The sequence below is a fragment of the Bubalus kerabau genome, chromosome 4, assembly GCF_029407905.1.
Source record: "Bubalus kerabau isolate K-KA32 ecotype Philippines breed swamp buffalo chromosome 4, PCC_UOA_SB_1v2, whole genome shotgun sequence".
Taxonomy (NCBI): Eukaryota; Metazoa; Chordata; class Mammalia; order Artiodactyla; family Bovidae; genus Bubalus; species Bubalus kerabau.
Genome location: NC_073627.1, coordinates 9603089 through 9624708, shown reverse-complemented (window position 1 = coordinate 9624708; position 21620 = coordinate 9603089). Strand labels below are relative to the sequence as shown.

The window sequence follows — 21620 nt, the reverse complement described above, 5'->3', positions numbered from 1 at the left end:
AGACACACGAGGCCAGAAGCGAGGAGAACTCCACTTTCACCGCATAGATATTTTGGGGTGTCTGCGCTGAGGCAGGTACTGTCCTTGGCCCTGGCGGGGACAGAGCCGTGGGCCAAGCACACACCCACCCACTGTGAGTGCGGGAGCTGTGCCCCCCACCCCGGGCCTTGTGCTCAGCCCCACACAGAGGGTGATGGGTGGGGGTGGACAGAGAGAAGGTGCTGGAAGGCCCGGGAGCAGCTGTCCCCAGCAGCCACCTCCCTCCACAGCAGGCTGTCTGTCCTCCATTTCCACGGGCGGCCGAGCAGGGGGACAGTCAGCGACATCTAATCACCCCTGTGGCTTTCTCATTTCCTCCCTGAAATGGGAAGAGACGGTGCTGCAAAGCTTTCTTGTTTTGTGTGCCCTGCCTTCTGATCTCGCCTTTGGCGGCTCGTCTGCCATCGATGCCCAGCTCGTCCCTCTCCCAGTGAACCCTCCCCCGCAGGCACTGGTGTCCCCTCAGACCTGGGCCCCGGCTGGGTCCCCAAGTCCTTGGAGCATCTCAGCTGTCCTGCACCCCCACATTGGCAGACCGGCTCTGATAACCACTTGCTGGCTGTATCTTGACAGCGACCTGAGGAGATAACCTGCTTCCTCCCATTTTATCATCAGTGACAGCAAGCAGGTGAGAACCGAGGCTGTGGGAGCTCCTGGCTGGACTCACGGCCGCTGCTCAGGGAGCACCCCCTCCCTCCTCTGGGCTGCACCTTCTTAAGCTGTAAGAGCTTGTGGCTCAGCTGGTAAAGAATCCGCCTGCAATGTGGGAGACCTGGGTTCAATCCCTGGGTTGGGAAGATCCCCCGGAGAAGGGAATGGCTACCCACTCCAGTATTTTGGCCTGGAGAACTCCATGGACTGTATAGGCCATTGGGTCCCAAAGAGTTAGACTCGGCTGAGCAACTTTTACTTTCAGATCAGTCTAAGCTCTTTGCCCAGCTCTGACAGCCTGGAATTTCATTCTACGTAAAATAAAGAAGGATAAGCCTATTGATGGGGAAAACCCAAATCAAAACACACACACACACACTCTCCAAGGAGAGATGATTCCAGATTAATCAGGTTTTTTGTTGTTGTCAGTGATAAATGTCAAAGGCTTTGCAACGCCAGGACTGGAGCAAACTTTCTGCAATCTGTCAAGTTTCCACAGGATGTATATACACACTAGGGTGTATTTGTACAGAAAGCAGCTTAGCGTCAGGAACTGGCTCATGTGATAATGGAGGCTGACAAGTCCTGGGACCTGCAGAGGGCGAGCTGGAGACCCAGGAGAGCTGACGGCCTGACTCCTATCTGAAGGCAGGCAGATGGCAGACTCAGGAAGAGCCGGTGTCCAGTCCAAAAGAGAAAAAGCCAGTGTCCCAGATCAAGGCCAGTGGGGAGGAGGAATCCTCTTACTTATGAGAGGGTGAACCTTTTTGTTCTATTCAGGCCTTGAGCTGATTGGATGGGGCCCATCTGCTTTACTCAGTCTACCCAGTAAATGTTAATTTCATCTAAAAAAAAAAAAAAAAAAAACCCAGCACCCTCACAGACACACTCAGAACTGTATGGTGACCAAATAGCTGGGCCCCACGGCTCAGCCAAATCGACCCATAGAATTAACCATCACACCTCTTCCTAGGCAAGATTTCAGCAGACGTGGGAGTTGAAGAGTTTTCTCCCATGGCTGGGACTCCAGGGGCAGAGATCAAAGCAGCAGAGACGGCTCGCTGCCCAACTCGATGACGGGCATGCACATCTTCCTCATGGCCACAAGGTGGCGCCCACGGACGCAATTCCCTGGATGGTGCCGTGACTAACCTTCATCGGCCGGAAGGGGCTCCAGCTGGGGGCTGAGGTTGGGTTTTGCTGACTGTTACGCAGGGACTCTGAGCAGGGGTGCAGACCAGCCTTGCAAAAGGGAAGGAGCAGAACTCGGCAGCCCGACAATTCCGTGGGAATCTGGATCCTTCTACAGGGGCAGCTGGGAGGGTCCTACGTTCTGGAGCCAGGCACTCACCTCTCTTAGGTTCCCAGAAAGAGCCCAGAGACTCCTCTGCCCTTGTGTCTCACTTTGACACAGGGCGTTTGGGGCTGGTGCACAGAGGCTCAGTAATTTGGATACCCCAGGGCTCATAACTGGCTCTCTGCCGCTGTCAAAATGGGTCCCGGTGACTGACCGCACTCTTAAACCCAAAGGCAAGGCTGGAGTGGGAAAGTCTGGTTGCTTCTATTTGAAGGAAGAGAAAGGGCAGGTCATAGGCAGCATTCAGCAAGGGGCAGAACTTTAAAGGGACCGGCCTCCGATTTTTTCCTGGAAGACCCCAGGAGCCCGGCTGCCACTTGCTGCCAGCTGGCTGGCACTGCTTTGCTGTCCTGGGCACAGACACCACAAACGCAGGGTACGCCCCTGGGCTCAGAACTTGGGCCATGGGTGCCAGCAGCCCCCACCTTGTGATCTGGGTAAAAGGAAAGCAGAAGTGTTAAGTTGCTCAGCTGTGGCCAACTCTGCAACCCCATGGACTGCAGCCCACTAGGCTCCTTTGTCCATGGGATTTCCCAGGCAAGAATGCTGGAGTAGATGGTCATTTCCTTCTCCAGCGGAACTTCCCAATCCAGGCACCCAACCGGGGTCTGCTGCATTACAAGCGATTCTTTACTGTCTGAGCCACCAGGGAAGTCCAGGTAAAAGGAGGAGATTCCCAAAGACAGAACCAGTGTTACTTTGCTTGTAGTGAAAACAACCCACTTAAAGCCCTAGCTAAAAAACAACAAACCACCTTACTATCGTGGACACGGAAGAGCATACATTGAATCCGCAACTTGGTGGAAAGATCGCCCCATGCCCCCCATAACCTGGGCTGCATCCCCAGAAGGAACCATCACGTGGCTACATGCATCTCTAGTTAATACTGTTTGGTCTTGTTTGTTAAGTGAAAATCTCTTTAATTTATGGGACTCCCCCACTTCCATTCCTTTCTTCCCCTCACAATTTATCTGTTGAAGAACCCAAACCTCTTGTTTCCCGTAGTGCAGTTCAGCTGTTGCCCATTTTCTATACTTCCTACAAATCGGCAGCCAGACCCAGAGCCTGGCTTGGGCTGAAGAACTCACAGGGCTGCAGGTCTCCAGAAGACCAGAATATGTAGTTGTCTCTTTCCATACCTTAGCAGCTGAGCACCAAAGAACAAATGCTTTTGAACTGTGGTGTTGGAGAAGACTCTTGAGAGTCCCTTGGACTGCAAGGAGATCCAACCAGTCCATCCTAAAGGAAATCAGTCCTGAATATTCATTGGAAGGACTGATGCTGAAGCTGAAACTCCAATACTTTGGCTACCTGATGTGAAGAACTGACTCATTGGAATAGACCCTGATGCTGGGAAAGATTGAAGGCAGGAGAAGGGGATGACAGAGGATGAGACGGTTGGATGGCATCACCGACTCAGTGGACATGAGTTTGAGTAAACTCCGGGAGTTGCTATGGACAGGGAGGCCTGGTGTGCTGCAGTTCCTGAGGTCGCAGAGTCGGATACGACTGAGCGACTGAACCGAACTGAGCAGCTGAAGATGCTGAACGCTTAGATCTGTTCACTCATGCGAAACGGCGTTATTGTTATTCCTTTAATTAGCTTGCTTACTTTCATGGGTACTGCTCTCCAGCTTCTGTCCATTTAGGAAAGGCAGGATAAATTCAGCTTGTTTACCTACCAGCTTTCTAAATTGGTTCCTTATCGTCCTCCAAAGGGGATCAGTTCTATATGAAAATTGCTTGGAATTATGAATTCATGGATTTTAACACAGTCAGTGGGTTGGAAGTTGACTGCACTCTAGAGTGTTCCATTCTATGTATTTATTTGGCCGCACAAGGTCTTAGCTGTGACATGCAGGGCCTTTTTGGGTGCGGCATAGGAACTCTTAGTTGCAGCACGGGGGATCTAACTCCCTGACCAAGAATGGAACCCAGGCCCCTTGTGTTGGGAGCACAGAGTCTCAGCCAACGGATCACCAGGGAAGTCCCCCCAGTGTTGCATTCTTGACCAGTAAAAGCCTCAAGTCAGCCTCCGAGCCCTTGAGCTACGACCCTAGTGTCTTTGATCACTTCTTTCTTCTTTGATGAGATAAGATGTCCCTGGCTCATCTTGCAAATTTCCTGTACCAGACCTAGAATCAGCCATTTCTCCAATAATGTCTTGTTTCTTTAGTGAGGAAAGGTATTGAAAGACCATAATCCAGGTGCTTAGGGATTCTCAGTGTTTATGGGCTGCTCGTGGTTTCATGCTTATGTATATTTTCCCCACTAACCCAAAGTACAATGATCCTATGAAACCCTTTGTAAGTCGAAATGGCATTAAGGGAAGAAGCAATTACCTTAGGGTATGCTTTGGTACAGAGAAGGCAATGGCACCCCACTCCAGTACTCTTGCCTGGAAAATCCCATGGACGGAGGAGCCTGGTAGGCTGCAGTCCATGAGGTCGCTAAGAGTTGGACACGGCTGAGCGACTTCACTTTGACTTTTCAATTTCATGCACTGGAGAAGGAAATGGCAACCCACTCCAGTATTCTTGCCTGGAGAATCCCAGGGATGGGGGAGCCTCTTGGGCTGCCGTCTATGGGGTCGCAGAGAGTCGGACACGACTGAAGCAACTTAGCAGCAGCAGCATGCTTTGGTAACAGATTCAAAGAATAAACTGAGATAAAGCACAGACACTCAGAGACACGGTTCACATCTGCAGTGGCTGCGTGTTGAGATGCTAGATGTGGTTTCTGGGAAGGAGCTTGGCGGGGGCCTCTCTCACTACTCAGGTGCACTCCCTCTGTAAACGCTGCTGCAAAACCAACACTGAACACTATTTTCACTGCCTTTTTTCATAGAAGCAAAAATCCTCTTCGGATTTGTTACTGAAAATGGGTGTTAATGTAGGTCTTTCATAAAAGCAAAATGGTGTAAGGTGAATTTTGGAAAAGCAGGGGATATCTTTGTGTGTGCATACCCGTGCATGCTCAGTCACTTCAGTCATGTCCAACTCTATGACTCCATGGACTTGTATCCTACCAGCCTCTTCTGTCCATGGAGATTCTGCAGGAAAGAATCTTGGAGTGGGTTGCCATGGCCTCCTCCAGGATATCTTCCCAACCCAGGGATCGAACCCAGGTCTCCTGCACTGCGGGCGGATTCTTTACCACTGAGTCAATGGGGAAGCCCCTCGAGTGTGTGTACACATTATATATACATGTTATATATGTATTCACACATACGTAACATCAATGCGGATCAATACATGCTATGACTTGCTGGCCTGATACAAAAACCCACCGCCCATTGTTAGGATGCCCGTTTCTCAGAGGCTCTGAGGATAGGGACGGGAGGCAGGGGACAGGTGCTGCCAGCCCCACCTGCTTTTCACGTTGCTCCAGCTGCCACTGTGAGAAGCTGCTGCTACATTAATGGCTTGTAAAGTGGGCCCAGGAGACAGCAAAGCAGGAAGGAATCCGTGGCAAAAGTCTTCCCTCCCCTCGGGGAGAGGCTGGCTGAGTCAGCAGTACTCACCTCGGGTGCTGATAACTGGAGCTTGTCTTGAATGCCGCGGGGAGGGGAGGGCAGGCTCACAATCCAGGCCAGGCTGCGGGCGTGTGGGCACCTGCAGGCCTTACCTGCTCCCACCCTGAGGCATGGGCACTCCCTGTGGGCACTCCCACTGAGAGCAGGCCTCCCGCAGGCGCAAACGCAGGAGCTGGGGACAAGGCAGCCCAGGTTTCTGAAGGTCCACACTGGCCCCCTGCTGAAAGGACCCATTTTGTTACTAAAGAAATCTCCCAGTTTCTTCCAAGGCCTTTTTAAACTTCATCACAGATGATAAGTGAAAATGCAAAGTACCATACGAGTCTTCTTGCCTGTCAAGTACATAAATGTTTTTGTACAATGAAAAACACTGATTTGACATTCCATGTTAAACTGCATCATGTGTAATGCAGACCTAACCCATCTGATCATGTGTTCTGGGGAGCGTTCTTTAGTCAACAGTTTTAATTTCGTATATATGTAAAAGAGAAACATGGTATCAGGTGTCCAGCCTGAGTCCTGTTTGACTTCCTGGAGTCTGAGGAAAGGTGCAGCCTGTTCTCTGTTGGGGGGCGGGGGGGGGGGTGAGGGGAGACCACTGAGCTGTACGTACTGAGCCTCGATCTGCGCCAGCCTCTGGCTCCAGCATCTCCCCTTCCTCCAATCTATAGTCTCCTAAGAACGCCATACTCTTCAAAGGAGGTTGCCATTCACAATAAGAAAAAGACTCTTTTTTTTTAAACAGTTCACATTTATTATTGATAATAATAAAAAAATCTTTTAAAGACTATCAGTATTGTATTACCAAGAGTGAGGTAATATGTTTACAAAACATTTACAGAATTTGATACGTAAATAATGTAATTAGGAAAGAAGGTGAATTAAGACACTAGTAATAGAAGGGAAACCAGAAGGATCGTTAGTGCTGGAAAAAGGTGGCACGACAGCAGCATCTGAAACAGGGCGCAGGGCGCAGGGCGCTGAGCGGGGGCGGGCCCAACGCGGGACCCGCCACCTGCCCCGCAGCCCCGCCCAGGAGTGCGAGGGAGCCCTGGAAGGTGTGTGCAGGGATGTGCTTTGAACTCTTAAAGATACAGTCAACTCTGGGGATAAAATAGTGCCACTTCTGAGTCAACTGAAAAAGAACTGGTCTTCAGCCTGGGGGAGGGGGCGGCTGCAATTCAAATAGTTCTACAAACATCCCTGGGCTGAGGTGGACTGTCGAGTGAAGCGCTTTCTTGGCAGCTGTCAGCAAAATCGCCATCTGAGACACACAGAGAGAGAGAGAGAGAAAGAGAGAGGGGACCATCTTCAGGTCCTTAGAATCTGGAAACAGGAAGCACTGACAGCAAGCAGTGTGGATCCACTAACTGTTAAGCCCTACTGTGCTTTCTGGAAACAAGCCTCTAGGGGCCAAGGGTCGGCTGTGCTCCACACAGGCCCGCAGCCCAGGGAGAGGCCGGAGAGTCTCAGCACGCGACACCCACGGAGGACACCCAGCTCCGAGGACAGCAGAGCACAGCTCCGCTCCCCCAGCCCTCCTGACCCCGCCCCTGGCACACCCTGGTCCACACTGCGCTCCACCTAACGCCTCCAGGGCCGATTCATAACAATGCAACTCAGGATTTCTGAGGCCGGGATTTCTTCATGCTGAAGATGGCGCCTGGCTCCTGGCCCAGATTCTTAAAAAGCACAGCCTCTGCCACACACACCATCACGTGACATGCCTTCATTCATCGTGGAGACTGACCCAAAGCAGCAACTGGACAGACTCACAGAAAACCTGCTTTTCCCATAAAAAGCTGAGAAAATGATGGGCCAATAAAAAGGCAGACCAGGCTTGGCGGTCGGAATCAAAAAGAAAAAATCAAAAGCAAACCAACTTCATAATCTGATCTGCTTCGAGGACACTGAATCCTCTCTTACTTGAACTAAGTTTCTACCCTCCCCTGGACACACATGCTTGTGTGCACACACATCCACAACTTCCTTCACAAAGAAGCCGGGCTCCCCAGGCCACAGGCGGTCCTGGCACAGCCACGTGAGAACGCTGGTCAGCTACAGTGAACGGGGGACCGTTCCGAAATGGTGAGCGGGCCTCGCTGCCCCAAAACACCTCCAGCGACAGGGAGGACCGCCTGGGCGCTGACGCTGCCTGGCTGCGAGGGGCCCAGGGAGGCAAGTGGAGCAGCTCAGAAGTGACCCATGCAGGAAGGAAGAGAGGCACACCAGGAGGAAGAGGAAGAGGCGGCCGTTGGCCCACGTTCAGGACTGAGAAAGTCTGCTCTCAAAGTACCGAAAGGTTTGAAGGGAGGAGAGAGAAAGTAATGTTTAATGATGGCGGTGTTCTTCCTGGCATCATGGGGGGTCCCCGAGAGCCCCCAGCCCCCACTTTACAACAGCGGGTCTGTTTGGTCCCAGAGCTGGGTCGGGACACCCACAAGCTCCCTGAGTCCTTCCAGTTAGGCAGCGACTACTCAGAGGAACAGGAACCCAGAGGGCGTTCAGCGCCCTCGGAGCGCGTCGACCACCGGCAGGGAGGAGGCGGGGGCCAGCTGCGGGCAGGGGACCAGTTGGCAGCTTCTGCTCCACGGAGGAAGGCGGGTCACCTCAGACGGGTGGAGGAGGGGCTTCATCCACTGAGGGACAGTGAGGAGGTGGCTGGAATCGTTTTTTTTTGCATCCAGGTTTGAGACAAAGTCAACCTCTTAACTGGTATATAAACTACTTTTCTTTGAAGAGAGCCCTTGTGCTCTGATTGGATTTTGTGCACACTGTATACAAAATCTATGGCTATTGAGTGAGAGTTACAACTACCTGTCAAGATAGCTTCGGGGCCAGTGACTACATTTACCATCTGCAGAGCTATCTGCTACCTAGAGGGCCAGAGCAGTTCACACAACGTGGCCGCTCGGCGGCGGGCGGGCGGCGGTCCGAGGTGGTGGGCCGTCCCCTCCGCGCACTGGGCACTACCTGGAGATCATGGAGCTGGAGTGGGACTGGCTGGACGAGGTGGTGGCGGCACTGAGCTGCGAGAACCCGCTGTGGCTGGACTCCAGGCTGGTCATGGAGCCTCTGTAAGCAGCACGGGGAGGGGAGGCGTGAGGACCCATGGTGACCACCAACTGCCTTCTGGCTGGACCCTGCCCCCTCGCTCCCCTCGGTCCCCAACCCCCTTGTGTGACATCACGAGCTGCCCTGGCCCGGAACCCGGCCTCCCGTACCTGAAGTCCTCGGAGCCGATCACCTCGGTGTAGTACATCACCTTGCACTTGTGGGAGGAGACCTGCAGGGAGGCCAGCACGTCGTCCACACGGGGCAGGTTCGTGGCGGCGCAGGCTGGCGTGCTGTGGAACTTCCACTGCAGGATGTAGAAGCCCGGCCACCGAGTCACGTGGGAGCCCTGGAGTGAGTCGGGGGGCACAGCTGAGGACCACCTGCTTTCCGGGAGCCCCCACAAGGGGAAAGATGCCGAGGGGACCACATCTCTGTCCACTCGGATCCAGCGTCGATTACTGACCCTCTCGGTGAGGGAAGGGGCCAACTACCCTGGTTCGTGATCAGGCCAGTCTCACACTGCCTCCAGGGGTGGGCCCTGCAGCCAGGCCCCCACCTGCGGAGGAGGAAGCAAGCGCCCACAGGGTGGGAGCCCCCAGGAGGTCCTCTGCTTACCCTCGAGGCGGTAGGGTCTAAAAAGCTTTCCTAGGCCAGCCAACACTCTGACGTGCTGCTAGTGACCTTACCAGCATATCCTGGGTTAAAAGGATGTCAGTCTAAAGTTGAATGACAATCTGTGAAAACTGCTTTCTCCCCCTAATTCTGGAACTAAAGACCGTGTGATACAGCTTCAAACGTTCATTATTTTTAAAACTGAATACTCTCTTTCAGTGTTTCTAAGACCACCAAAACACTGTCAGGCTTATCCCTGAAAAGTGTGAAGGCAGCAAAATCACGCGTCTAATATAAAGGCCAGGAACTCCCGAGAACTACCGTTCTGAGCTCAGGCACTCAGAATAACTAGCCAACATTTTAAATGAACTGATGGAACACTGCAAAGAAATGAGAATGCTTGGTCATGACAGTTAACAGTTCCCTATGTCCTTGTTTATCTCACTCCTATTCAGAGTGATTTTCTTGAAGGAGACCAATGCCGTTGGGTCAAAGGTCATCTTAGCAGCCTCCTGAATCCAGCAGTGCGTGTACACTGACTGCCCTCTCCTTCCTTCCGTTTGCGTCTGTGAAAACATCTCCAGAAATAATTCATGGCTCTAGACACAAGTCATGGATTCTGCTGAGCCGAGTTCTTCTGAGAGTCACTCGGCTTCCTGAATCACCCTGACTAAGAGGACACACTGAACCGCCCGGCCACCGCCCTAAGACTTCCCTCTCCAGACAGAAAAGCCAGGCTGTGGGCAGGCTCAGGGGACCCTACCTGCACGCTCTCCCCTTCTTTGCAGATCAGAGGCGACTCCACCATGCTGTAGTCCCGGCCCAGCTGCCAGACCCTGTCTATCAGCTGTACGTTGTTCCCTCCTGGGGAAGTGATGCTGTGCGCCCCCAGGGAGTCCTTCTTGGGTGGCTGTGGCGACCGCTTGGAGTGATAGATGTTAAAGACAATGTCCCCTTTGCACACGTCAAAATCCCACGTGATCACCGATGAGGCGTCCACGATCTGAATGAGAATCTGGAAGGAGAGGTTGGCTGCATCAGCCTGCCACGGTGAACATGAGCTGGTGAGCCGGCGCCGCGGCAGCACGTCCCCACCGCCCCCCAGCTCTGCCCTCAGCTGGGGGGAGGGGGGTCCCAGCCGCAGGCCTCCTCAGCCAGGCTCGGCACTCGATCAAGTTCCGTGCTCCGTTAGCTCCCCCTGCAGCCTGAGCGTCCCGAACACGCGCTTTAGATGCCATTCTAGGCTACCGGGTCCTGGCTGTAATAGAGACCTTGATACAAAACAGAAATAACGCTCGACAGCACAGAAGTGGTTCCGAGGGTTGCTCTGGGCTGAGGGGCACAGGGAAGGTCCCAGAGTAAACAGCCCGGGAGGGACAAGAGGAGGGGAGGCGAGCACAGGCTGAGGGGTCTTCGCCCACAGCCACCAGGCTGGGTGGCGAGAGGGAGCCACGTGGCCTGGGTGGGGAAGGCCCTGGGTGTCGAGTGCCAATCTAAAAGCTGAATTTCACGCAGCGCCCATATAGCTTCCCAGCAGGGAATGATCAAAGTTAGTTTCCAAAGATTACTGTGATAATTAAAACCAGCTGTGGAAAGCTATGTATTCACTAAAAAATCTCGGCAGAAGCCAGCCCCACGCCCCACCCGCCCTGGAAGCCGCTCGCTGAGCGCCGCCGGCGGTGTGCCGGCTTCCCGGCCAGCAGTCTCTGGTGGTCCCCCTGCCGCCACTTCTCACTGCCTCGGCTCTGTAGCTACACAGACTCTCCCTAAAGAGCAGATTCCACACGCACACGAGCCCTGTCCCAGCACAGCGGCGGCACCGACACCACGGGCTCCACGGGCCAAGCTCCTTGGGACGCCAGCCCCCCTGTGGACCGGCCCCTTGCGCCTGCGTTCACGGCAGGGACGAGGAACTCAGTCCTCGCTTCACGAGACCCCCATCCTTGATGTGCGTCCTACTGAACCCTCAAACCAGAGCCGAAGTTTTCAGTGTTCTGACGTAGAAACCCTCTCACAGATGACCCTGCGACCCACAAGAACACACCGCACACTGAGCTCCCTACCCGGGACATCGCGACCGTGACCTAAGCAAAGACGAGAACGCAGCCTCCAAGTAAGAAATTAATCCAAGTAATCCTTGAGATGCAGTTGTCTCCCCCCAGAGACGCTGGGAGTAAGGCACCTCAAGCCCGTCTCCGCTCATTCAAACCACAGCATCGTGTCCGCTCACCCCAGGAGGCGCAGGTGGTGGTGAGGGAGGCGCCCCGGCCAAGCATGGAGGAGCAGCACAGGGTCAGCTTGGCCAGCTTCAGCCCGGCTGGATCCCATGACCCTGAGCCATAGACCGCGGCCCGGAGCCCAGGATGGGCCGAGCCCACTCAGTGCACTAAGCCCACTCAGTGCAGAGACACTCATGACACCAGAGCGCACGCGTGTGTGAAAACAGGCACGGCCTTGCTCAGGCACCACCATAGGACAGCAAGGAGAGAACGCACAGCGTGAGCTTCTCACCACCAGACTAGGGAAATGGGCAAACCCCTTAAAAAATAGTAAATAACCAAACCCAGTCAAGAAAACACAGAAAGTGCTGAAAACATTAAATTGAGAAGTTACAAACCTCCCCCCAGGGGGAGACCTGCGAGGCGCCCCGTGTGTCAAGGGTCTCGGGTGGACCGGACGTGGAGACGCCTGCCTACTCTCCTCCTGGGGGCCCTGACCAAGGGCAGCCAAGGTCTGCTCTGCGAGAGCCTGCTTGCCAGCATCGACAGCTACCTTAACTGCAGACCAAGACCAAGTCGGGGAAAAGCATCTGATTCTCCTAAACGACCCCCTACTGGGGAGACCCACAGAAGAACCCCTGGGGGGAGGGGAGACCCAGGCCCCGTGGCTTCAGCCCGGCTCCTACCTCATGCGGGGCCCCTTTGAAGACGCTGGCCGACTGGTAGATGGTTTCGGTCCAGAGCTTGAGGTCTTCGTTCTCCAGCTCCTCCGCGGTCCTGTACAGGGACTTGGGCACCAGGCCCCCCTCCGGCACCTCACACTGGAAACGGAAACACAGCTTGAGAGCAGTGCTCACGGAGGCCGATCTCGAGAGCCACACGCCAGCCTGACACGCTCAACTCTGCGGAGCCGCTTAGGAAATGGGAAACACCGGCCATGTCGTAAAATACCCTGCACTGCTTAGGCAAAATAATTGAGAAAAACCACTTAAACACACGTGTCTCGCTCTGAGTGAATGAGAACAAGCCGAAGCTGATTTGCCACAATGTTCACAGCGGTACGCGTGTGGGACAGCATCCAGTTACTGAAGCTGGTTTACGTAAGAAGCGCTAGGTCTTTATATTGTGCTGCAAAGGAAAAACGTTATGTGAGGAAGAGTTTTATTCTCTACAGCTACAGGCATTATTTCTATCATATGCAAGTATGGGCAAGATATATAATTAACGGAGAAAGTTTAGTGTCTATGCCAGGTCAAATGATCAGTCCACAACACCAGCCAAAAAACCAATAAAGAGCGGCACCTTTTGAATTTGCTTGAAACAGGCTAAATTAGAATTTGCACATTCATGAATGTCCTAATTGACCCGGATATAATGACTTAACCCTCGAGTTCTTAAAATCCAACCGCTTCCTGTGGTATCTGCCCTGGGAGGTGACTACACAGGAAGAAGCACGGCCATCTCCGGCGGGCAGGGCGGCACGACTCAGGGAGGCCGCTGCAGTGACGGCGAGCTGGACGGCGTCAGACAGGCGAACGCAGCCTCAACGCCAGCCCGACGGTGGCACAGAAGAGCCGAGCCGAAGCCTTAAGAGCCTGAGCGGGGAGACCTCTGCTCTTAGGGGGTAGATCTCTGCTCTTACGGGATTCTTACCATTGCTAACACAGCACAGGGGAGTGGAGTCTCTGCCCACTCCAGCCCCGCTGCTTCCATTGCAACTGGAAGAGCAACCTGAGTCGTGCTCTGATACACTGCGTCTGCGTGTCTCCACAGATCTGACCCCAAGCTTTCATCTCGGGGGAGCTGGGTGGGGGTCCCCGGCTCACTAGCTCCCTGCACTGCACTGTGGTTCCATCTGTGACTCCTCAGAGCGGGACTGAAGGCCTGAGAACTGAGTGCAGCTCTCAACTCCTCCAAGAATCCCCCAAGATCCCCCCAAGTTCCCATCAGCAGCTGAACACATGAGCCAGCCAGGGTGGCCGCACCTCCACATCGCACAGTCTAATTTACTGTGAAGGGGAGTGGACTCCCTGCTGGCGTCACCTGCTGCGTCAGCAGGGCGAGTGGACCGCTCCCAGCTTGTTTCCTGGCCCTCACATCAGGTCGTCCTGCCCCCGGGGCCATACGGTCTTCAAGGAGAGCTAAACTTCTCTGACTCATCACACGCCCCACTCATCACAGCACAGGGGCAGAAGTGGGGCCATCTGCTTGCTAACTCAGCCATGCAGCACTTCAAACCCTGCATTACATAAAAGAGGACGAGCTCCCTTAATTACCGTTTTTAAGATGTGTTCCTGACATCATCCACGGGGCAACCTTTTTGGAGAATAAATTTGATTTTTTAACATTTTAAAGAAATGCACAGCTGCTCTAAAATGGTTAAAGAATCTAATTCACGCAAAGCTGAGAGCATAAAGGAAGCTGCAATCACACTGATTCTAAAACAAGCTCTCATTAGTGTTTAACAATGAAGAATGTGTATGTTATCAAAAATTACCTAATGGCTCTGTTTAGTTTAACCCAGGATCAGACAGATGCCAGCCAAAACCCCCAAACTGAAAGACAAATAATCCAAACGAAAAGTTCTGAAAATCATTTGTGTCAACCACACCCACCTTCCCTGCCCTTGTGAGTAGTCAGACGTGTTACCTGCCTACGCACGTACGTACCATGCACTCTCCACTCAGGAAATCTGGAATGATCTCTTTGTCGATGTAATCCAGCAGGCCTCCAGGCCCCTGGTAGTCATTTCCTGCATAAATGAGGAATTTCCTTCTGGTGTTGTCGTCAATGAATGGACTAACCTATAAATAATTGGAAAAGACCACACAGTTATACTTGCTCTGCTGTCTGTACTTCAAGGGTGAAAACTACATGCTGATATTGGGGGGGTGGGATTCAAGTTCGATACGCTCTTTCTGTAAAGTCCAAAGTGTATGACGTGAGGACTCTCGGGAAAACTTTCTTCCCTTAAATAACCTGAGACACTTTGATCTCTCCATGCTTATCTTGTTTCTTAACTAGTTTTACAACTTGGAGTCACAGACACACACAGGGACATGAACACGTGCATGCACGCCTTCCGGCGATCGCCCGCCGCGGAGACGCACCAGCGTCCAGAGCACGGGGAACACGCGGGGGGCACGCAGGATCAGCAGGCGGCCCAGGGTCTCGGGGTAGTTGGCTTCCACCACCTCGATGATGCGCAGCAGCGCCTTCACGCCCGGCCTCCACAGGTGCCGCATGTTCAGCCCCTCCAGGTCCACCAGGCAGGTCCAGGAGCTGCAGGTGAGACCAGCTCTGTTCAGCATGCGCACACTTGGGAAACCACGGCCCAGAGTGACCGGCTTTCCTTTTTTATGTTCTATACAGTTGCTAGTGTCCATTTCCAAAGATACACTGGGTTTTCAAAATTACAGTGTAATGAACTCGACTGCTATCTGCCTGTATTAAGACGTGGGCTGCGTGTAGTAGGACCAATCCCCGAAATACCAAAGCCACCAAGGGCTAGGGAACCAGGATCAAAGGTGCAGCCATCCATCAAGGGAGGCCACGTGCTGCCCTGGACCTGCTGAGCCCCCTCTACTGACCCAGCGGGGTGCGTGTACGGCGTTTAAATACACGTGTGACTGAACGTTACTGAGTCAAGCACTGCGGCAGGGGCTGGGAACACAGGAGTGAACAAAAGCCCTCAGAGTCCCTGCCCTCCTGGAACTTCTGTGCTGGTCAACCATCCAGACCCTTCCCAGGGCCCACCTCTGAACCACTGCACGTCTTCAAAACAGTCCACCATGACTGCAAGTTTGGTTTAAGAGCAGAGAATCATTTTTTTCTGTCCCACCTCCTCAGCACCAACAAAAAAGAGCAAAAACCAAGCAACTGCGACCCTGGACTCCCAAGGACCATGAAACTACCACAGGCCGACCCACGCAGGCCAAGAGGACAGCAAGGCCTGGGGCAGAAGCACCAAAACCCAGCAGCCGCCCCGCAGCTGACTGCAGCACACGCCCCACGCGTTTATCTGTCCCACCTGCTAGGACACCATGGAAAACAGGAACTACTCAGACTTGGTCCTAAAAACCAAAGCAGAGTCTGGCTTTTTAAAAATCAACTAGAAATACGTGACTCCTATTTCAAACAAGCTAGGAGGGAGAAGCGGCTACCTGATAGGCCGGCCGAAGACCTTAGTGTTCTCTTCACACCGTCGCAGGCCTTCTTCGTTGATGGAAAGAACCTGTGTACAAGAGCCAGAGACGTTGCCCATCAGTCTAAGGGGCCGACGCGGCTGCACCCGGCTGCGTGGGTGACGGCAACACCGTGTGCCTCGGGGAGGCGCGTAAGCCAAATGTCATCTACATCCTGACCTGGCCTTACGCACAAAACACATCACGGAAGCAGCAGCTCGCTCCCTCACAGGGCACGTCCAGAGCGAGCGCGTCTGGAAGAGTCACAGGTGAGTGTCGGCGGAGTGGCAACACAGTGAAGCCTCACGCGCCAGCTAAGAGAAAGGGCAGTGTGACAACCGACCTCAAGTCTGGCTGAAGGGACCCCTTTGAGCTGGACTAACAAGCCCTTCCCCGACAGACGCAGGCTACCCATGCACCTGTGTGATTGTGTGTGGGCGCGCCCACGGAAGCACACGCACAGTGCTGGGCACCACAGAAGAGGCAACAAAATGCCCACAGTGGGTAATTTGGGATGATGGCTTCTCCATGTGCCCTTCAAGGTTCTGCTTGCTTGTTTCTACTTTAAGGCTAACATTCTTCTCTTCGGGACTACCCACGCTGTGCAGGCTGCCCGGGAGGGGTTGAGGAGACAGGGAAGGAGGTGCTCACAGCCCTGACAAAGGGCGCTCAGAGCCAGGACCACGCTGTGCTGGTGCGAGAGCACTGCTGAGCGGCCTGATGAGAGGCGGCCCCAGAGCACAGCGAGGGTCGGGGGCAGGACCCAGCTCGGCCTGGGGGTGCGGCTGGGGGGAGCCGGCGCCCCGCCCAACCCCCACGCCCCCTGGAGCAGCTGTGCCCGCGGCTGTGTTCGTGCTTCCCCACAGTGAAAACCGTTTTCTTAACTTTTGGGCCCTCTTTTGAAGTGTGTAGAATTTGTGACTAGGTCCTCCTTTCTGATGATGAAAGTGCCACATGCTGCGGCTACAGGACCACGGTCCCCTCCCACCCCCGCCGCCAGAGAAGGAAGTGAAGCCAGTGGGCAGCACTCACGTATCTCAGCAGGGCCTCCTCGCCGAGAGCCCTCACCAGGCCTTTGGTGTCCATCTGCCCCAGCCGGAGCACGTAGAGGGGCCGGCCGTCTGCAGGGGAAGGACAGGCGGCGTGAGCACTGCTCCTGACCCGAACCGGGGGACGGGCGCCCCCGCAGGCCAACGGGGCCCCACGCACTCTCCCGCTCTGGGAAGCAGCAGCTGGCTTCGGCGGTGCCTACAGGAGGCCCACCGGGTCTTTTCCCACCAGAATTGTAAAAGGAGAAAACAAAAGCCAACTGATGGAGCAGGTCATTAGCAGGGCCCTGGAGACGCCCCGCCGGGGTGAGGCGAGCCCGCGGAGCTCGGCCCCTGGCTCTAGCCCCGCGCACTGACCGCACCTCCACCGCGGGGCTCGGGGCAGCAACCCCGCTCCACCTGCCACCGAACAGAGCCAGAAGCCTGTCCTGCAGGTGTCGTGTGCAGAGCAGTCTGACCAGATGGCCCCACATCTGATCGTTCACTTAGGGATGCTGCTCTAGGTTTACGTTCTGTTCACTCCCCAGGAAGCGCTAAAAATTCTCCTGTTGTGATGTACAAAACCTGGCTACACGTTGTTACAGATACTGCACAGGTTAAGTCACTGGAAAGTACCTTTACTAGCACTCTGCTCCTGCAAAAACTCAGCCTTCCAGGTTTTAAAAAATAAGTCAAACAAACTCCACCTGATTAAGGAACGAAGTGGAGCAAGCTGCTGGGCGGGCGGAGCGAGTAGCCAGGAAGCAGCAGCCTCAGGCCCTCCCTCTCCACTCGGCGGGGCACCCCCAGGGCAGTGGCAATAAAACAGGCGCCCACTCCTTCACAGGGGGAGGGGGAGGGACAGCGCACCCGAGGCCCCTGTTCGTCTCAACACGGGTGCCGATGCCAGGGTCCCGGCTACCTTTGTCGTGATGGTGCCAGCCGCCCGCGTAGTAGTCCTGCAGGACCTGGGGGGGGTGCCAGGTGTCGAGGATGTAGTCCACCTGGTGTTGCTTGCGCCAAGTTAGAGACTGACACATGGTCTCTCTGGCCTTGTCGATGTTGAAGTCCCGGGCACGTAAGAACCGGAGAATATGCTCATCTTTCGGGATCTATTGAGAGAAAGAGATGTTTCTAAGCAATGTGAAAAGTTGCTAAGGGGAAAAAGCAAGTTACCAAGGGAATAAGACTCTAAAAAGTCTCACTTCTTACTGACAGCGAGCTGCATGATTACACTATTTAAAATTAGCCACTACCACAAATACCTTCCTTAATGCTTTAGAAAATTTGCATTATTAGTCTGAATAATCTTTAGACTATTCCCGTTTTAGCTTCAGCAAAGGAGAGTGAAGGCGTAAGGAACTTCTTAAACTCCAGCTGCTCTCTCACTGAGCTAACCTGCCAGCTTCTGTGGTCTGTGCGCGTTCCGGCACAGTATCACGCGCGACAGGGATGCAGGACGCAGAGCAGTGCCGTTGGCTCTGACAGCGGCGCTGGTGTCCTGACACACGGGAGCCTTCTTCAGGTTCCACTCCTGGCAGCTGACAAGTCTGACAGGTTTCCCCGAGTGAAACAGAAGGCCAAGACCGTGTCTGGGTCTCCCGTGGCCCGGCTGTCCTCATCCCTGGCCACATGCCCACGCTGCTGGTACAGATGAGGGGGCATGCGATGGGCATCCACCTGCCCCCCCTCCTGGGAAAATAAAGCACCGAGGTGCACGGTCTCCTCTCAGAAAGCACTATCATTACATGGGAGTGGCTGGGAATGTCAGTCCCAGAACCAAGTGGCTTGGCTTCAAAGCCCGACCCCGGCAGTCACCAGACGTTAAGGCCCCCAGCAAGTTACTGGACTTGTGTGTGTGCACAACGGGAGATGATAATAGCACCAGTGCATAGGGCTGTTGGGAGGATTTAATACAGATCTTAAACCAGAGTCGAATGCGTGGTCAGTGCTCAACAACGGCAGCTCTGACCACAGCGGGTGAGTTCTTGCGAACAGATACCAACAGTCCTTGGATATCGGACGCTGGAGACCAAGACCGACAGAATTAGACACCAGGCCAGTGCAGGAGGCCACGAACTACCCAGACACATGGATCTGCCTCTGTCCCACACTGGTCCCCCGTGAGATTACAAAAAAGCTAATTCCTTATGAAGCTTACTTACCAAAAACCTCAAAATCAAAGCCCAGGTTAATTTTTTTAAGATTTTTTTTTTGAAGTGGACCTTTTTTTAAAGTATCACATTTGTAACAATACTGTTTCTGTTTTATATTTTGGGTTTTTGGCCACAAGGCACATGAGATCTTGGCTCCCTGAGCAGTGACGAACCTGCACCAGAAGGCGAAGTCTTAACCTTAAACTGGACCATCTGGGAGGTCCCAAAGCCCAAACAGTTAATCTCTGAATAACCTGTGAACTACTTCTAAACCTTCTGAAAAGTAAAATGAATGAATACTTGTAATTAATTCTTACAACATCGCTTTTACTGTAACTTGATACGTAATTAAATTTTTAAGGCCATTCTCTGTAACATCTATAAATACGCAGCTAATTATACACAGCAGGGCGTCCTAACTCGCTAGGAAGGACTCAGACACCGCACACGGGGTCACAGATCCAGTGCCTTTTTGACCGGAGGGACATTCCCACCTACGGCCATCAGGCACATTGACTGTGAGTCACTCGAACAGGGCCAGGCGTCCAGGTTGAACAACGGCACCCCGGCACACGTGCGTGGATGCACACTCGGGCAGATGCTCACCTTGCCCTTGTGGGTCTCCTGGAGCCACTGGCGAAGCCGGATCAGGCAGCTCTCCTGCAGTGGAGTCAGGTCACCCAGGTATCTCTTGATGTAGTCTGCGTCTAGTTTGTCTAGAATATCAATTTCGGATATTCTTAACAATAAGAACACTGGGGCTTGAAGACTTCCAAACTGCCCCACTCGGTGACGTTCCCATGTGGTCCAGGAGTCAGAGATAAATGAGCCACGGGGGACGGTGGACTCTAACCAGCCCCCCGGTGACTGTCTTTAAACCCAGTCACCGCAGAACCACGAGGAAACGTGCGCATTCCAAGACACATCCAGCTGCTGCCAGGTCACTGCTGTTTGCCAAGGATCAACTCTATTCATGATATCATGGCTGTTATCAATATTTAATAATACTTAATTCAGAGGGCAAAGCTGAGCCACAGAGAATGCAGGGAAAAATAAATGCCAATGATTCAACAGAACTTCTGAGGGCAGATTTTTCTTGTACTGTCTTACTTTACATTGGGCATGACACTGAGCAAGCAAAAAGGGGGTGTGTGTGTGTGTGTGTGTGTGTGTGTGTCACACGAGAAAGGCGTGGAGCCTGCCACCTACAGCTGTGTCTCTCCATGAAAGCCACTTGGTTCCTCTGAGCCTTAGTTATTAACTCAGTTATAAAACAAGACAAAAGCATTTCTTACCTAAAAGGGACTATTATTAAATGAGCAAACATTCACAAAGTACTCAGAAGAGTGCCTGGCATCTAGGAAGCCGAAAATGGGTATGCTGATGATATAACTGTGTTAACCCCTTCCTGACCATTTTAAAAAACTTGTTTCTTCATTCTAAGAGAAAAATAAAATGAATGTGTTATGTAAGCCAGAGGCAAGGGGACAGTGACAAGATCCATTTTTTGTCCGTGTCATAGCTATGTGTCCCAAGAGGCAAGGGTTCCAGGTCAGCCTGGAGTCTTGCCCTTAGAATGAGGCCCCTTGCAGACCCACCGTCCGGGGTCCCTGCGGTGGGCTCAGTTGCCCCGCTCGGGGTGCTGAGGGGCTCGCCGCTCAGCCCTTCCTTGAGCGTGGGGTCGGGCACGACGACAGTCAGTGACGCTGCTGGTTTCTTGCAGGACAAGGACATCTCCAAAGAGGGGGCGGCGGCAGGTGGAGTCCAGCGGGGCACAAATGTGATGCCTTCTTCCTCTAACTGACGAAGGTAGTACTCGATGATTTCCTTGCCCTTGGGAGCACAGCCAGTTTTGAGGTTAGTATTACTACACTGAGCTTTCAAGTTACTCCTCAAGGGTTTTGAAAACCATGATGAAAACTGAGTGACTACAGAACAAATAGGAAAAAGAAAAGCCAAATGCTTCTGTTGGTTTTTTCCCCATAATTTTACTTCCCCTTCTCTAGAGGCCTAGGAAACCGTGTCTCGGACAGCGTTATGTCACCAGTTGCAAGCGCTGGCTCACCACCCTGTGCCTAGGATGTGCTCTGTGTCTCAGTCCGAACGCTCTCCAGTAGCACCGAGAACAAGCCTTGGGAAAGTACCCCCTAACCCCAAATGATAACATCTGACACCCAAATGCCACGCTGATGAGCAGCAGCAGGAAAACAAGAAGGGAGCTTCTTCCAGGGAAGACGTGCCTCACCTCCCAAGGCCTGGGAGGGACCCGAGAGGCCTCCCCCAGCGGGCCCCGGACCGTGGTCCCCACCTCTCCCGGCAGTTCCGAGCGGGCAGCGCCACAGCCAGCGGCCGCACACTCGCCCCTGACCTCCACCAGTGACCAGTGCAGTCTGCGGCCCCCACAGTCCCCTTTCACTCACCGGGACCCCTGACTAACCCACCCCCAGCCTCCTGAAGGGACCAGCTTGGACCATCTCAAGAGACTCCTGCCCATAAAACCCCAAGGGACACTCACTTTTTTAATGTTGCTGGTATATTGTTTCATTGCAATTTTTTCTACTGTACTTTCAAAACCAAAGAAAGATTTAATATCTAAACTTGCTGACTGTTCAAAACAGGTCCAGTCTTCATTTTCAGGGTGAACCTGCAGGTAAAAGAGAAAGTATTCTCATTAATTATACTGACGACTGAGAATATTTGCTCCTCAGTTCACTGGTACCAAGGGGGGATAAAACACTTATTTTACTAACAATGTTATTATCATGAAAAGAGCAGATAGAAA

The 21620-nt window shown here is 53.4% G+C and overlaps 1 protein-coding gene and 1 long non-coding RNA gene across 2 annotated transcripts in view; one reads left to right on the top strand and one right to left on the bottom strand.

Moving 5' to 3' along the window:
- Positions 1–6210: 6210 nt before the first annotated feature.
- The window catches only part of SEC14L1 (SEC14 like lipid binding 1), a 49618-nt gene continuing 34208 nt past the window's right edge, over positions 6211–21620 (bottom strand). Inside the window, exons 5-16 of the mRNA XM_055575238.1 lie at positions 21354–21482; positions 20437–20671; positions 19445–19554; positions 17605–17794; positions 16687–16775; positions 15634–15704; positions 14581–14752; positions 14140–14274; positions 12157–12291; positions 10015–10266; positions 8807–8985; positions 6211–8657 (exon numbers count right to left, since the gene is read on the bottom strand). Coding sequence (XP_055431213.1) covers positions 8552–8657; positions 8807–8985; positions 10015–10266; positions 12157–12291; positions 14140–14274; positions 14581–14752; positions 15634–15704; positions 16687–16775; positions 17605–17794; positions 19445–19554; positions 20437–20671; positions 21354–21482 — 1803 coding nt within the window. The 3' untranslated portion in view covers positions 6211–8551. The remainder of the gene's footprint in view (positions 8658–8806; positions 8986–10014; positions 10267–12156; positions 12292–14139; positions 14275–14580; positions 14753–15633; positions 15705–16686; positions 16776–17604; positions 17795–19444; positions 19555–20436; positions 20672–21353; positions 21483–21620) is intronic.
- LOC129648686 (uncharacterized) lies at positions 15767–20982 on the top strand. The gene is made up of 3 exons (XR_008712823.1): positions 15767–15923; positions 20562–20695; positions 20845–20982. It is a non-coding gene; the product is annotated as an uncharacterized LOC129648686 (long non-coding RNA).